The sequence below is a fragment of the Hyperolius riggenbachi genome, chromosome 7 (assembly GCF_040937935.1).
Source record: "Hyperolius riggenbachi isolate aHypRig1 chromosome 7, aHypRig1.pri, whole genome shotgun sequence".
Lineage (NCBI taxonomy): Eukaryota > Metazoa > Chordata > Amphibia > Anura > Hyperoliidae > Hyperolius > Hyperolius riggenbachi.
The window spans coordinates 42386656-42402327 of NC_090652.1; the positions used below are offsets into that span (position 1 = coordinate 42386656).

The following is a 15672-nucleotide window of genomic DNA, read 5'->3' on the forward strand; positions in this document are numbered from 1 at the left end:
AAGCTTGAAAAATGCTGTTGCCTGCAAGGTTCACCTCACCACAGACACCTGGACGAGTGCCTTTGGCCAGGGTCGATACATCTCCCTGACGGCGCACTGGGTGAACCTTGTGGAGCCTGGCAGCGACTCCTCACCGACTACGGCGCAGGTGTTGCCCATGCCACAAACTGCTGGACCGGCGCCCCTCAGAGATAACAGCAGCACCTACCTCGACTCTGACTCCTTCTCCTCCAACGCCTCTCAAAGCGGTACCTCATCCGGCATCGGTAACCCAGCAATAGGGTCGTGGAAGCAGTGCAGCACAGCTGTTGCCATGCGTCAGCAAGCCTTACTGAAGCTGATCTGCCTTGGAGATAAGCAGCACACAGGTGAAGAAATTTGTAAGGGAATCAAGGAACAGACCGATTTGTGGCTGGCACCGCATGACCTGAAACCAGGCATGGTTGTGTGTGACAATGGGAGCAATCTCATTCACGCTTTAAAGTTGGCTAAGCTGAGACACATCCCTTGCCTGGCACACGTTATGAACCTAGTTGTTCAGAGGTTCCTGAGGACATACCCAGGCATGGCAGATCTTCTGCTGAAGGTGCCACGAGTGGCCAAATATTTCCGAAAGTCCAGTACCGCTTCGGAGGGACTCACCAAGATGCAGGAGCGGTTCAATCTACCGAGCCATCGCTTGGTGTGTGACGTAACCACGTGCTGGAATTCGACGCTGCACATGCTAGCACGCTTTTGCGAGCAGAAGAGTGCAGTGGTCCAGTACATGACGGCGCAGTACCGAGGCGCACCCGGACAGCTACCAAGCTTCTGTGGATCTGATTGGGCCACCATGTTGGACCTCTGCCAAGTCCTCCAAAATTTTGAGCAATCCACGTTGCTTGTGAGCGGTGACAACTCTTCACTCAGCATTACGATACCACTGCTGTGTTTGCTGAAAAAATCAATGCTGCAGATCAAGGAAGCCGCAGTCAGGATGATGCAAGTGGGGGAATCTCAAGAGGACAACTATCAGCGTGATGATGATACCAACATCAGGCAATCTGCCTCAGGAAACGCTGGTCCTCCCGGCAGCTATGCTGAAGAAGAGGACGAGGAACAGCTGGAGTTGGAGCAGGACTTGGACGCCCCCACTGCCGAGGGACCGAGCGGTGCACGTTGGACTTCTATGATTCAGCGGGAATGGACAGCAGAAGAAGACGAGGAAGAAGGTGGGCGACGGCGTGATGCTGGTGATGATGATGAGGGTGCGTCAAGCTCAGAAGAACATGATGAGGATTCTGTTAGGACTGTGGCAGACATGGCTCAATTCATGCTAGACTGCATCGAATGCGACCCGCGCGTTGTTCGAATTCTGGACGACGTGGATTACTGGGTTTATACCCTTCTGGATGCACGGTACAAAGACAATGTTCCCAAACTCATTGGAGAAACTGTCAGACAGGTCAAAATGGAAGAATACCAGCAGGCCCCTGTGGAGACATTAGAGAGGAGATTGACATCCTCCTCCTCTAGCCAGTTCCACGCCGACAGACTGACTTCCGCAAACCCAGGACGAGGAGGGGAACAAAGAACGCAAGCTGCAGCTAGTGCCCACAAGGAAATGGTATCGGCAGTGTCCTTGGAGTGGCAAAATTTTCTGACACCCATGCAGCAGCCCACAGAACAGCAATCGCCCAGTTCCACCTACAACACTGCTCGCCTGCAGAAGATGGTCAAGGACTACATGTCAGATGGCGTAGCCGTGTTGAACAATCCATCTGCACCCTTCAACTATTGGGTCTCTAAGCTACACACCTGGCACGAACTGGCAATGTACGCAATAGAGGTGCTGGCTTGCCCGGCAGCCAGCGTTATGTCGGAACGCTGTTTCAGTGCTGCCGGAGGCATCGTCACAGATCGGCGTATCTGCCTCTCCACAGAAAATGCAGACCGTCTGACTCAAATTAAAATGATTTAATCCTGGATTGGAAACGACTACGCAACACTCCCGGACCCCAACCAAGTAACAGGAACAGTGAACATTTGTGATGGGTTAGCGTTGCGGGTCCCTGTTTATTGAACCTCTCATCTGTATTACATTTTTGACTGCATGGCGGCAAAATGCATTGCTATCCGCACGCTTCTTGTCCTCATGCAAGGCCTGGGTTGTTGTGTCTCAAAGCGTGGCCTTCTCCTCCTGCGCCGCCCTCCTCCTGTTCCATCACGTGTGCTGCTGCTGGGTTAGTGTTGCCGGTCCCTTTTCCTGGAACCTCTTATCTGTATTACATTTATGACTGCATGGCGGCAAAATGCATTGCTATCCGCACGCTTCTTGTCCTCATGCAAGGTCTGGGTTGTTGTGTCTCAAAGCGTGGCCTTCTCCTCCTGCGCCCTCCTCCTGTTCCATCACGTGTGCTGCTGCTGGGTTAGTATTACCGGTCCCTTTTCCTGGAACCTCTTATCTGTATTACATTTATGACTGCATGGCGGCAAAATGCATTGCTATCCGCACGCTTCTTGTCCTCATGCAAGGCCTGGGTTGTTGTGTCTCAAAGCGTGGCCTTCTCCTCCTGCGCCCTCCTCCTGTTCCATCACGTGTGCTGCTGCTGGGTTAGCGTTGCCGGTCCCTGTTTATTGAACCTCTCATCTGTATTACATTTATGACTGCATGGCGGCAAAATGCATTGCTATCCGCACGCTTCTTGTCCTCATGCAAGGCCTGGGTTGTTGTGTCTCAAAGCGTGGCCTTCTCCTCCTGCGCCGCCCTCCTCCTGTTCCATCACGTGTGCTGCTGCTGGGTTAGCGTTACCGGTCCCTTTTCCTGGAACCTCTTATCTGTATTACATTTATGACTGCATGGCGACAAAAAGCATGTTACCTGTGCAAAGAAAAATGACATTTTCCGCATTTAAAAGACAGTTTTTCCTTTGAAACTTTACAATCAATTTTCTCAAAAACTATAAGCTCTTTTTCAAATATTTTTTTTCCTCTTGTACCCACTCCCAAGGTGCACATACCCTGCAAATTTGGGGTATGTAGCATGTAAGGAAGCTTTACAAAGCACGAAAGTTCGGGTCCCCATTGACTTCCATTATGTTCGGAATTCGGCGCGAACACCTGAACATCGCGGACATGTTCGGCGAACGTTCGCGAACCCGAACATCCAGGTGTTCGCCCAACACAATTAATCATCGAGGAAGTTGGAGGGAGAACCAGCCAGTCCCTTCTACCTACTCCTCCTAATAAAGTTAACTCTTTGTGGTAAGCACTGTTGCTACAGCTCAACCATCTTATTGTCCTTATCCATGCCTCCCTATTCAGTGTGTAATTAAGTATTTAGCCTTTACTACATCCTCTACAGTGTCTTTACAAAAAGGTTAAGAGAACTTGTTTCATATTACCAGCAGAACAGTGAAAGCAATCCATAATTCACGGCTACCCCCAGCAAAATTTTGATGGGGTTCCCTATAACCTACAGTATGAAAAATCCCACTCCTATCCAACCAGTATAGCCAGGTAGCCTAAGCAATGCACCTTACCATGGAGAGGCATTAGGCTGTCTAATTGGGATATGGATGGGTAGGGGTACCAGGAAGTTTAATTCTGGTATAAGAGAGAGGTGGAGGGGTTACACCAGGTTACTTATTTCAGATACATTGGTGGGGTGTCTATGAAAAGGCACCAAGCTTCTTAATTTTCAAACCTGATTTGAGGGAATGGGGTCTATGGAAGGGTGGGAAGAGTGCCAGGCTATGTCCTACTTAATCTTCATTTTGGAGGCTATATAATTCTGATATGCATTGGGGGGTCCACATCATACTTCTTAATTCCGGTATAAGAAGAGGGTATACGGAGGAGAACCATGCAAAAGATTAGAAGCAGGGGTTGCAAGTGGAGCTGGGCCAATGCTCCTTAACGGCTCCTTGAGCACCCAACAATGCAAATCAAATCAAATCAAATCAAAGATAGCTTTATTGGCATGACCAAGATTCATTACAGGTATTGCCAAAGCAAGGGGAAATAGGGGACATGAAAGGGGGTGGGGTCGGGGGACAATGGCTAAGCAGTCTGTGGCCATTTTTTTAGGTTTACAGTTCCGTTATGCTCCTCTCAGTCTGTGGCATGCTGTGACATAGTGTGCAGCGATTGTCACTGTGGATTCCTCTTCTCCTAGTAGGATATATGTTTTTCTCTCATCTTCTAGTGTGAGAAAGTCTGGGAATAGTTCCGACAATTTCTTAAAGTAAGTGTCCCTGGTTGCAGTATATTTGGGGCAGTGCAGCAGGAAGTGGCTTTCATCCTCAAGGGTCTTCTGCTCACAGTGTTGACATAGTCTCTCCTCCCTGGGTTTGTACGTCTGTCTGTGTCTCCCAGACTCTATTTCGAGGTTGTGAGCACTCAATCTGTAGACACTCAGGATTTTCCTCTCTTGAGAGTTTTGCAGCTTTTCCAGGTATGGGGCCATTTTATATTCTCTTTGTAGAGACTGGTATATGGCTAGCTTTTGTGACTGTTTTATTTTACTCCTCCATTTTTCCACATAGTCTTCTTTGCTCTTAGCTGTGGTGTGTTTTATCTGGACTTTTGTTATGACCTGTGGGTCGGGGGTTGGAGGGAGTATAGATCTGACCATGACTTTCAGTGCACACGGCTTTTCTTGGTCTTCATTGTGCAGCATAGCTTTGTAGTGGGGTGAGTCGGGGCTGCTGCTCTGTAGGTGGGCCCAGAAGGACAACACTCTCTTCTGTATCTCAAGCAGTAATGGCAATCTCCCCAGCTCAGCTCAGCAGGCATTGTTTGAGGTACTCCGATGGACATGGAGAAGGTGTTTGCAGAACTCAAGGTGGAATATTTCTGTTGGGCTGGATTCCCATTTTGATTGGTCTGGGTAGGTGGTGGGGCCCCATACTTCACTTCCATACAGTAGGATTGGGGTGATGACACTGTCAAAAACCTTCAGCCAGACCTTTACTGGTGGTTTGAGGTGGTACAGCTCTTTCCTGATGGCATAGAACGTTCGGCATGCTTTGGCTTTTAGGGCCTCCATGGCTGACTTAAGGCTTCCTGATTGGTTGATTTCCAGACCAAGGTAGGTATATTTATCGGTTCTGCTGATTTCACAGTCATTGAGTATAAAGGATGGGCTCTGGGCTGACCTGTTTTTCCTCTGGAACACCATGGTTTTGGTTTTCTTTAGATTAATGGGGAGTGCAATGCTACATTTGCAGCAGAACATCTTGGAGAGGTGAATCACCTATCTGACTGGTGTGTACCTTCTACCTCTTCTTGTCAACACATCCCATATTCAAGGCATCCTATAACAGCTGCTCACATGACCCACCAACCTGGGAAGCACATTTGTAAGATGGTCTGGGCATGCTGTACAGCTATATGAGGGAGGGTTGGTGCAGGACAAGAGAGGGACTTACTTCATCATGCTCCACTACTGTTTACTTTGGATTTAGAGAGCTTACATGGCTACCTAACATTACTATCTAAGAGGTCGTACATGCCTATCTAATACTACTATCTGGGGCCCTTACATGGCTATCTAATACTACCATCTGGAAGGCACATATGGTTACTTAAAACTTCTGTCTGAGGATACACATGACTACGTTTACTTAATACTACAATCTGTGGCCACATATGACTACATAATACCCCTATCTTGGAGGTACGTATAGTTACCTAATACTATTAGTAAGGTGATATATTCAACAGAAAAGCTATGTGAATCTGCTCCAATGTGACTAGGGGCCTGGGAGGGCACAGCAATTTTACTATACTACTGCAGGGGGCAGTACCAGCCATTAACCTATTAGCAACACGTGTCATTATGGTTATGCGCACATTGCTATAGTAGCATACCTTACCATAGCAACATGTGCGTTAACCTGGTAACATGTGTGGTGCCACATTTTAGTGCATCTGGCTCTATATGTTATACATGTGAAGTGATGTCTTTTTGTTATAGTTGTAAGATTGGGTTAGCTGTTATGAAAGCTGTGCAGGGTTTGGCCAGGTTATTGATGCTATGTGGTCTTTCTTAATGAGGACAATTCATCTGAATTGCCTCTCTCCCCCATAGAACCTGATGCAATAAACCTCAGTAAGATTACAGTGTAGCACCAGTTGCCTAAATAGTATGACCCATGTTACTGCATGTAATGCAAGCAAGCATCAATCCCAGCCAGGGTCCTATCTGCTCTTCCTGTGTCTGTGTGGGTTTACTCCAGGCACTCGGCTTTCCTCCCACATCCTAAAAACATATAGATAAGTTAATTGACTTCCCACTAAAAAAAATGGCCCTAGACTATGATACATACACTACACACTACACACGTAGACATATGACTATGATACATATTATATTGTAAGCCCCTCTGAAGAAAACTTAAGTGACAAGACAATATACTCTGTACTGCACTACGGAAGATGGCGGCACTATATAGATACTAAATAATAATAATAATCAATAGTAACTCTCACCACAAATGTAAGAAATTCCTGATCTTTGCCCGTTACAGATTTTTTAAAAAATATCTGCCAGGCTTCTTCCTCACACTCTTTGCTTTGCTTCATGAAGTCCATAACTGTTTGGTTAAGGAAATCAGTTTTGTCCATCTTGCTTACATAGTGCTTCATTGCATCTTGGATGGCTGATATATTAATGCTCTGAAACCAAGAACCCACCACCTCCTCTATGGGGATTGTATTAGAAGAGTTTAGGGCTTTAGTATAATTCTCTACAAGTTCAGCCAAACCTAAGGAAATTAGAAAAAAATAAGTACTTAGAGTTATAAAAGTTTGCAGGAAATGTACTTCACCAGTAGCGGTTATAGGAAAATAAACATCTGATTGATCAATGTTATAACAGTAAAGAACTTTCTAGTATTCACTAGGACTTTTCTTGCCATGAATTCAGATACATCTAAAAGCCTACTCCTTGGGGTTAGGGCTCTAAAGGATGTCATGATTCTTAGAAGATGGATCTCATTCACTTTAGTGAACGGGTCAGCAGCGCGTTTTGCAAACAAATGCATGCAGTATGTGTTCGCGCACCACACTGGAACGGAACGCAAGCAATGTGAACATCGGACAGTGCAGTCTATGCACTTCTGATGTTCATGCGTGTCTGCCTCCTACATGCGTTGCCAACATACGGGCGGCAGCACGTGTATTGTGAACAAAGCCTTAGAGTTCATTTTGTTAAGGGGGCACACAACTATGACTTAGGGGTCTTAGGATCACCCTATGATGTATGTTAAGATTTAAAACTTAAGATCTTCGAGCTACCCAAAGAAATTAATATTTTGTTTTTTTTTCTGCATTAGAAATAAAAAAAAATCAGTTTATAATTGCAGTGTCAAATATTGTAAATTAAAGGGACTCCGAGCAGTGCAAAAACTATGGAAAGATGCATATCATTTTAAAGCTCTCTTTCTCCTCTTTCCAACGATATATAAACCGTCGCCATACGCCTTTTAGTTTTCGCTATTTTTGTGATTGAAATTGCCGCGGCCGCGATTTCAATCGTGAAAATAGAGAAAACTAAAAGGCGTAGGGCGACGATTTAGGTGTCGCCAGAAAGAGAGGAAAGAGAGCTTTAAAATGATACCCATCTTTCCATAGTTACATTGTATTACATAGGGCGACTTTTTCCTAAAGTCAGCAGCTTCATTCTGTTGAATGGAGCTGCTGACACTGGGGAAAGTGTCGCCCTTTGTAATACAAGTAACTATGGAAAGATGGATATCATTTTAAAGCTCTCTTTCTCCTCTTTCTGGCGACACCTAAATCGTCGCCCTACGCCTTTTAGTTTTCTCTATTTTCGCTATTGAAATCGCGGCCACGGCAATTTCAATCACGAAAATAGCGAAAACTAAAAGGCGTATGGCGGCGGTTTATATATCCTTGGAAAGAGGAGAAAGAGAGCTTTAAAATGATATGCATATTTCCATAGTTTCTGCACTGCTCGGAGTCCCTTTAACTAACCTTTCAACCTCTTCTGTTTTGACCTCACCCAGGATAAATTAGCTGCATTACATTTATTCTCCAAAATTCTCCATTGTTCAGCTCAAGGGAATCTAAGGATTTTTTTCTATAGCGGAATTAACAGATGTTTTGTGATTCTTTGAATTATCACTTGTGTTACTGGCACATTTATTAAAGTACCAATAAGACAAAACAAGTGCATATTTTTAGTTTGTGTGGTACTGTCATTAGGATCCCTTTTAACCTCCTTAGCAGTATGCCCGACACTGTGTCAAGCATACCGCTCGCTTGCCCCAGGAGTCCCTCAGTATAATTTTAAAAGATTGCACGCTTGTAAAACCTTTAGCTAGCACCAGGTAGTGTTGGGCGAACATCTAGATGTTCGGGTTCGGGCCGAACAGGCCGAACATGGCCGCGATGTTCGGGTGTTCGACCCGAACTCCGAACATAATGGAAGTCAATGGGGACCCGAACTTTTGTGGTTTGTAAAGCCTCCTTACATGCTACATACCCCAAATTTACAGGGTATGTGCACCTTGGGAGTGGGTACAAGAGGAAAAAAAAATTTAGCAAAAAGAGCTTATAGTTTTTGAGAAAATCGATTTTAAAGTTTCAAAGGGAAAACTGTCTTTTAAATGCGGGAAATGTCTGTTTTCTTTGCACAGGTAACATGCTTTTTGTCGGCATGCAGTCATAAATGTAATACATATAAGAGGTTCCAGGAAAAGGGACCGGTAATGCTAACCCAGCAGCAGCACACGTGATGGAACAGGAGGAGGGTGGCGCAGGAGGAGAAGGCCACGCTTTGAGACACAACAACCCAGGCCTTGCATGAGGACAAGAAGCGTGCGGATAGCATGCTTTGTACCACCATGCAGTCATAAATGTAATAAAGATAAGTGGTTCAATAAACAGGGACCACGCGGCAACGCTAACCCAGCAGCAGCACACGTGATGGAACAGGAGGAGGCGCAGGAGGAGAAGGCCACGCTTTGTGAGACACAACAACCCAGGCCTTGCATGAGGACAAAAAGCGTGCGGATAGCATGCTTTGTACCGCCATGTAGTCATAAATGTAATAAAGATAAGAGGTTCAATAAACAGGGACCACGCGGCAACGCTAACCCAGCAGCAGCAGCAGCAGCAGCACACGTGATGGAACAGGAGGAGGCGCAGGAGGAGAAGGCCACGCTTTGTGAGACACAACAACCCAGGCCTTGCATGAGGACATAAAGCGTGCGGATAGCATGCTTTGTACCGCCATGTAGTCATAAATGTAATAAAGATAAGAGGTTCCATAAACAGGGACCGGCAACGGTAACCCAGCAGCAGCAGCAGCAGCAGCAGCACACGTGATGGAACAGGAGGAGGCGCAGGAGGAGAAGGCCACGCTTTGTGAGACACAACAACCCAGGCCTTGCATGAGGACAAAAAGCGTGCGGATAGCATGCTTTGTACCGCCATGTAGTCATAAATGTAATAAAGATAAGAGGTTCCATAAACAGGGACCGGCAACGGTAACCCAGCAGCAGCAGCAGCAGCAGCAGCAGCAGCACACGTGATGGAACAGGAGGAGGCGCAGGAGGAGAAGGCCACGCTTTGTGAGACACAACAACCCAGGCCTTGCATGAGGACAAAAAGCGTGCGGATATAGCAGCAATGCTTTTTGCCGCCATGCAGTCATAAATGTAATACAGATGAGAGGTTCAATAAACAGGGACCGGAAACGCTAAACCATCCCAGATGTTCATCGGTCATGTTACTTGGTTGGGGTCCAGGAGTGTTGCGTAGTCGTTTCCAATCCAGGATTGATTCATTTTAATTTGAGTCAGACGGTCTGCATTTTCTGTGGAGAGGCGGATACGCCGATCTGTGATGATGCCTCCGGCAGCACTGAAACAGCGTTCCGACATAACGCTGGCTGCCGGGCAAGCCAGCACCTCTATTGCGTACATTGCCAGTTCGTGCCAGGTGTCTAGCTTCATGCCCGGTTTCAGGTCCAGCGGTGCCAGCCACAAATCCGTCTGTTCCTTTATTCCCCTCCAAATTTCCTCCCCTGTGTGCTGCTTATCCCCAAGGCAGATCAGCTTCAGCAACGCTTGCTGACGCATGCCAACAGCTGTGCTGCACTGCTTCCACGATCCTACTGCTGCTGGTGCTGGGTTAGCATTTCCGGATGAGGTACAGCTTTGAGATGCGTTGGAGGAGAAGGAGTCAGAGAGGTAGGTGCTGCTGTTGTTATCCAGCTGTTTGCGGCGTGGGCAACACCCGCGCCGTAGCAGGTGAGGAATCGCTGCCAGGCTCCACAAGGTTCACCCAGTGCGCGGTAAGGGAGATGTATCGACCCTGGCCGAACGCACTCGTCCAGGTGTCAGTGGTGAGGTGAACCTTGCAGGCAACGGCATTCTTCAAGCTTCGGGTTATTTAGCTGACCACGTGCTCATGCAACTCAGGCACTGCAGAGCGCGCAAAGTGGTAGCGGCTGGGAACAACGTAACGTGGGATGGCCACTGACATCATGCCCTTGAAGCTGTTTGTCTCCACCACTCGATATGGCAGCATTTCGCAGGCCAGAAGCTTGGCTATGCTGGCTGGCTGTTACTGCCACGGCCCGGGGGTCATTTGCTGGCAATTTCCTCTTGTGCTCAAACATCTCAGAGACAGACAACTCAACCGTAGCGCTGCACACCGAAGGGCTGTTGGTTGTTGTGTTTGATGAACACTGGGAGACCTCAAGAGCACTAGTCCGGAAAGTGACAGTGTCAGCATCGTCTGATGTTTGTGAATGTTGTGAACCACGCAATGGCTGGGCTACTGCTGCTGCTGAGGCGGGTCTGGTGGTGAGTCTGGTGAACCCAAGGGAGGCAGTGTTGCTGGTGGTACCCTGTCCTGCCGCGTTTGCCCACAGAGTGGGATGTTTGGATAGAATGTGGCGGCTCATGCTGGTGGTGGAGAGGTTGTTAATACTTTTCCCCCTGCTCAGGCGGGTCTTGCACACCTTGCAAATCGCCATGGTAACATCCTCAGTGCAGTCTTCAAAGAAAGCCCAGACTTTAACTGGCTGAGGACTCGGACCTCGTGCGTGATGTGCTGGTGCTGCTTAACCCACTGCTGGACGCTTGAGAGGTCATCCAAGTAATTATCTGGTCCTGTTCTTTTGGATCTGTGAGGGTTGTTGTCCTGGACAACATGGGCAGTATTGAGTGGGTTTTCTTGGGTGCTCCCCTGTGGCCTGTACGTGAACCGTCAGGGGAAACACCTCTTCCCTTGCCCCTCCCTCTTTCACCGGATTTCTTCCTCATTTCACTTATCCTTAAAGTACACGCTGACTGGCAGCAGTACAGTGGCAGTACAGAAATGCTATACAGTGGTGGGTGAGCGGTGTACCACTATTGTCAGCAGTGACACAGAGCACAATGCTATACAGTGGCGGGTGAGCGGTGTACTACTGTTCCCAGCAGACACAGAGTGGAAGTAAACACAATGCTATATAGTGTGGCTGAGCCGTGTACACAGAGTGGCATTAAACACAATGCTATATAGTCTGCTATATAGTCACCCCGAACAGGGTGATGTTCTGCAGAACCCGAACAGTGGCAAACACTGTTCGCCCAACACTACTGGGAGGGAACACAGATTTTAGTACCTAAACACACGATACAACATGTTTTCCGGGGTCGGACTCTGAGGCACATACAGATGGTCCCGATCATCATCCTCATCATACAACTCTTCTCCTGAGTCTGACCCACCCACCACCTCTGCCACCCCAACATCCCCAGACACAGACCCCTCATCGTCCTCAACATTAACTTGGGATGCTGGCCTGAGCCAGACCTCCTCCTCCACATCAGGCCCCATCATCTCCTCAATGGCAGCCCTCATTAATCGCTCTGGCGACGGACTGATGGACACAACGTTCTCCTCCGGGGAGGGCTGCTGCTGACCACTGGCTGCTGGGGTGGATGTTATAGCTTGCGTGGGGCGTTGGCTGTTGCTGTTGTTGGGAGTGCTGCTCACAGCGGAGGTCTCTGGGGAACTCATGTTGAGCTCATATAGTGGTTGACGGTGAGTGGAGTATTACTGATCCCAGCAATATACACACTGACTGGCAGAGTACGCAATGCTATATAGTGTGGCTGAGCGGTGTACACAGAGTGGCAGTAAACACAATGCTATATAGTCTGGCTGAGCGAGCGGTGTACTACTGTTCCCAGCAGAATCAGAGTGGCAGTAAACAATGGTATATAGTCTGGCTGAGCGGTGTACACAGAGTGTCAGTAAACAATGGTATATAGTCTGGCTGAGCGAGCGGTGTACTACTGTTCCCAGCAGAATCAGAGTGGCAGTAAACAATGGTATATAGTCTGGCTGAGCGGTGTACACAGAGTGTCAGTAAACAATGGTATATAGTCTGGCTGAGCGGTGTACACACAATGCTATATAGTCTGCTATATAGTGTCAGTAAACAATGGTATATAGTCTGGCTGAGCGAGCGGTGTACTACTGTTCCCAGCAGAATCAGAGTGGCAGTAAACAATGGTATATAGTCTGGCTGAGCGGTGTACACAGAGTGTCAGTAAACAATGGTATATAGTCTGGCTGAGCGAGCGGTGTACTACTGTTCCCAGCAGAATCAGAGTGGCAGTAAACAATGGTATATAGTCTGGCTGAGCGGTGTACACAGAGTGTCAGTAAACAATGGTATATAGTCTGGCTGAGCGGTGTACACACAATGCTATATAGTCTGCTATATAGTGTCAGTAAACAATGGTATATAGTCTGGCTGAGCGAGCGGTGTACTACTGTTCCCAGCAGAATCAGAGTGGCAGTAAACAATGGTATATAGTCTGGCTGAGCGGTGTACACAGAGTTTCAGTAAACAATGGTATATAGTCTGGCTGAGCGGTGTACACAGAGTGTCAGTAAACAATGGTATATAGTCTGGCTGAGCGGTGTACACAGAGTGGCAGTAAACACAATGCTATATAGTCTGGCTGAGCGAGCGGTGTACTACTGTTCCCAGCAGAATCAGAGTGGCAGTAAACAATGGTATATAGTCTGGCTGAGCGGTGTACACAGAGTGTCAGTAAACAATGGTATATAGTCTGGCTGAGCGGTGTACACTGAGTGTCAGTAAACAATGGTATATAGTCTGGCTGAGCGGTGTACACAGAGTGGCAGTAAACACAATGCTATATACTCTGGCTGAGCGAGCGGTGTACTACTGTTCCCAGCAGACACAGAACAGTGAACAGAATGCTATATAGTGTGGCTGAGCGAGCGGTGTACCACTATTCCCAGCAGACACAGAACAGTGAACAGAATGCTATATAGTGTGGCTGAGCGGGCGGTGTACCACTATTCCCAGCAGACACAGAACAGTGAACAGAATGCTATATAGTGTGGATGAGCGAGCGGTGTACCACTATTCCCAGCAGACACAGAACAGTAAACAGAATGCTATATAGTGTGGCTGAGCGAGCGGTGTACCACTATTCCCAGCAGACACAGAACAGTGAACAGAATGCTATATAGTGTGGCTGAGCGAGCGGTGTACCACTATTCCCAGCAGACACAGAACAGTGCACAGAATGCTATATAGTGTGGCTGAGCGAGCGGTGTACCACTATTCCCAGCAGACACAGAACAGTAAACAGAATGCTATATAGTGTGGCTGAGCGAGCGGTGTACCACTATTCCCAGCAGACACAGAACAGTAAACAGAATGCTATATAGTGTGGCTGAGCGAGCGGTGTACCACTATTCCAAGCAGACACAGAACAGTGAACAGAATGCTATATAGTGTGGCTGAGCGAGCGGTGTACCACTATTCCCAGCAGACACAGAGTGGCAGTAAACAGAATGCTATATAGTGTGGCTGAGCGAGGTACACAGAGTGGCAGTAAACAGAATGCTATATAGTGTGGCTGAGCAAGCGGTGTACTACTATTCCCAGCAGACACAGAGTGGCAGTAAACAGAATGCTATATAGTGTGGCTGAGCGAGGTACACAGAGTGGCAGTAAACAGAATGCTATATAGTGTGGCTGAGCAAGCGGTGTACTACTGTTCCCAGCAGTGACACAATGACAGGGGGGACCCTGGCTAGCGTGGCTGGAGCGCGAACTACCCTGCCTGCCTACCCAAAGCTAAACCCACAGACAAATGGCGGAGATATGACGTGGTTCGGGTATTTATTTACCCGAACCACGTGACCGTTCGGCCAATCAGAGCGCGTTCGGGTCCGAACCACGTGACCCGTTCGGCCAATCACAGCGCTAGCCGAACGTTCGGGGAACGTTCGGCCATGCGCTCTTAGTTCGGCCATATGGCCGAACGGTTTGGCCGAGCACCGTCAGGTGTTCGGCCGAACTCGAACATCACCCGAACAGGGTGATGTTCTGCAGAACCCGAACAGTGGCGAACACTGTTCGCCCAACACTAGCACCAGGCTAGCTAGTACATGTGGCCGGCATCCCCCGATTGCTGCTGATCCCCCCTATCCCCCGCTAATACATTACCCAGGCCTGGCTCCAGCGATCGGGCAGCCTCCCTGCACATCTGCGGTCCTCTCTATGGGGAGGATCGGGTCTGCACATGACGTTATGACATCATGTGCAATCCTCCCCATAGAGAAGAGCAGAGCTGTTTGGGAAGGCTGCACTGATCGTTGGATCCAGGCTGGGTAATGTATTAGTGGGGGATAGGGGGGGATCAGCAGCAATCGGGGGATGCCGGCCACATGTACTAGCTAGCCTAGTGCTAGCTAAAGGTTTTACAAGCGTGAAATCTTATAAATTATACTGGGGAACTCTGGGGCTGCAAAACCTCCTGAGCGGCGTAACGCTCAGGAGGTTAATCAACTCCTTTTGTATTGTAACGTTTATGAGGAAACTTACCAAAAATATTGGTCCATGGCACTTGGATTGGATAATGGTGGACTCCATACGCAAGCCTAGATCTATAAATTCTGGCCATCTAGGCCAACTTTTGTGTGCTGCCTGCTTTTCTATGTGCAGCCCACTTTCCATGAATGACAGTCCCTCTTCTTCGTGTAAAAGTCCCCTCGTATTACACGTGCACCCCCTCTTCCATGTGTATCTTACATGTACTCCTTGGGGGTGGGTGGAACAGCACTCACGATGAGCCAAAATAAGTGTGCTGGGATCTGCCCTGTGTACCAACAAGGCCCAATCACTTCTTATAAATTCTTGATCTGCAGCACTCCAGATAAAACACATAGGCCTCAATTCACTAAGATCATGCTGGACATAATAAGGCAAGAGAAAACTTAACTCCACACAGTGAGAGAGTTATCTTATCTCTTCATTCCTTAAATTACCTCCTCTGTAGTTAATTTACCTCCTCTGTAGTTATTTTCACAAGCAGTTAATAAACAGCCTGTCTTTAACTTTCAAATTCTGGAGTTATTTTAAGGATTGAAGAGTTAACTTAAAGACAGAAGAGTTAACTTTAGGTTTGCCTGAGGTAAAATGTTTCCTGAATACTACATGCCTCGTCACCATGGTAACAACTCTAGAAACGTTATTAAAGACAGGAGATAAGCTTAGTAAATTGAGGCCAAAGTTTATTATGTCATAGAAGTTAAACCGCTGTGTCGCATCTACAGGCCTGAAACAGCGGGCTGTAGCTGCTACACAGGGTTTTAACTTCTATAAGACAGTAAACT

At 47.6% G+C, this 15672-nt stretch overlaps 1 protein-coding gene across 1 annotated transcript in view; it reads right to left on the reverse strand.

Moving 5' to 3' along the window:
* Nucleotides 1-15672, reverse strand: part of LOC137525991 (guanylate-binding protein 7-like) — a 91457-nt gene that overhangs the window by 63222 nt on the left and 12563 nt on the right. The window contains exon 6 of the mRNA XM_068247200.1: nucleotides 6475-6749. Coding sequence (XP_068103301.1) covers nucleotides 6475-6749 — 275 coding nt within the window. The remainder of the gene's footprint in view (nucleotides 1-6474; nucleotides 6750-15672) is intronic.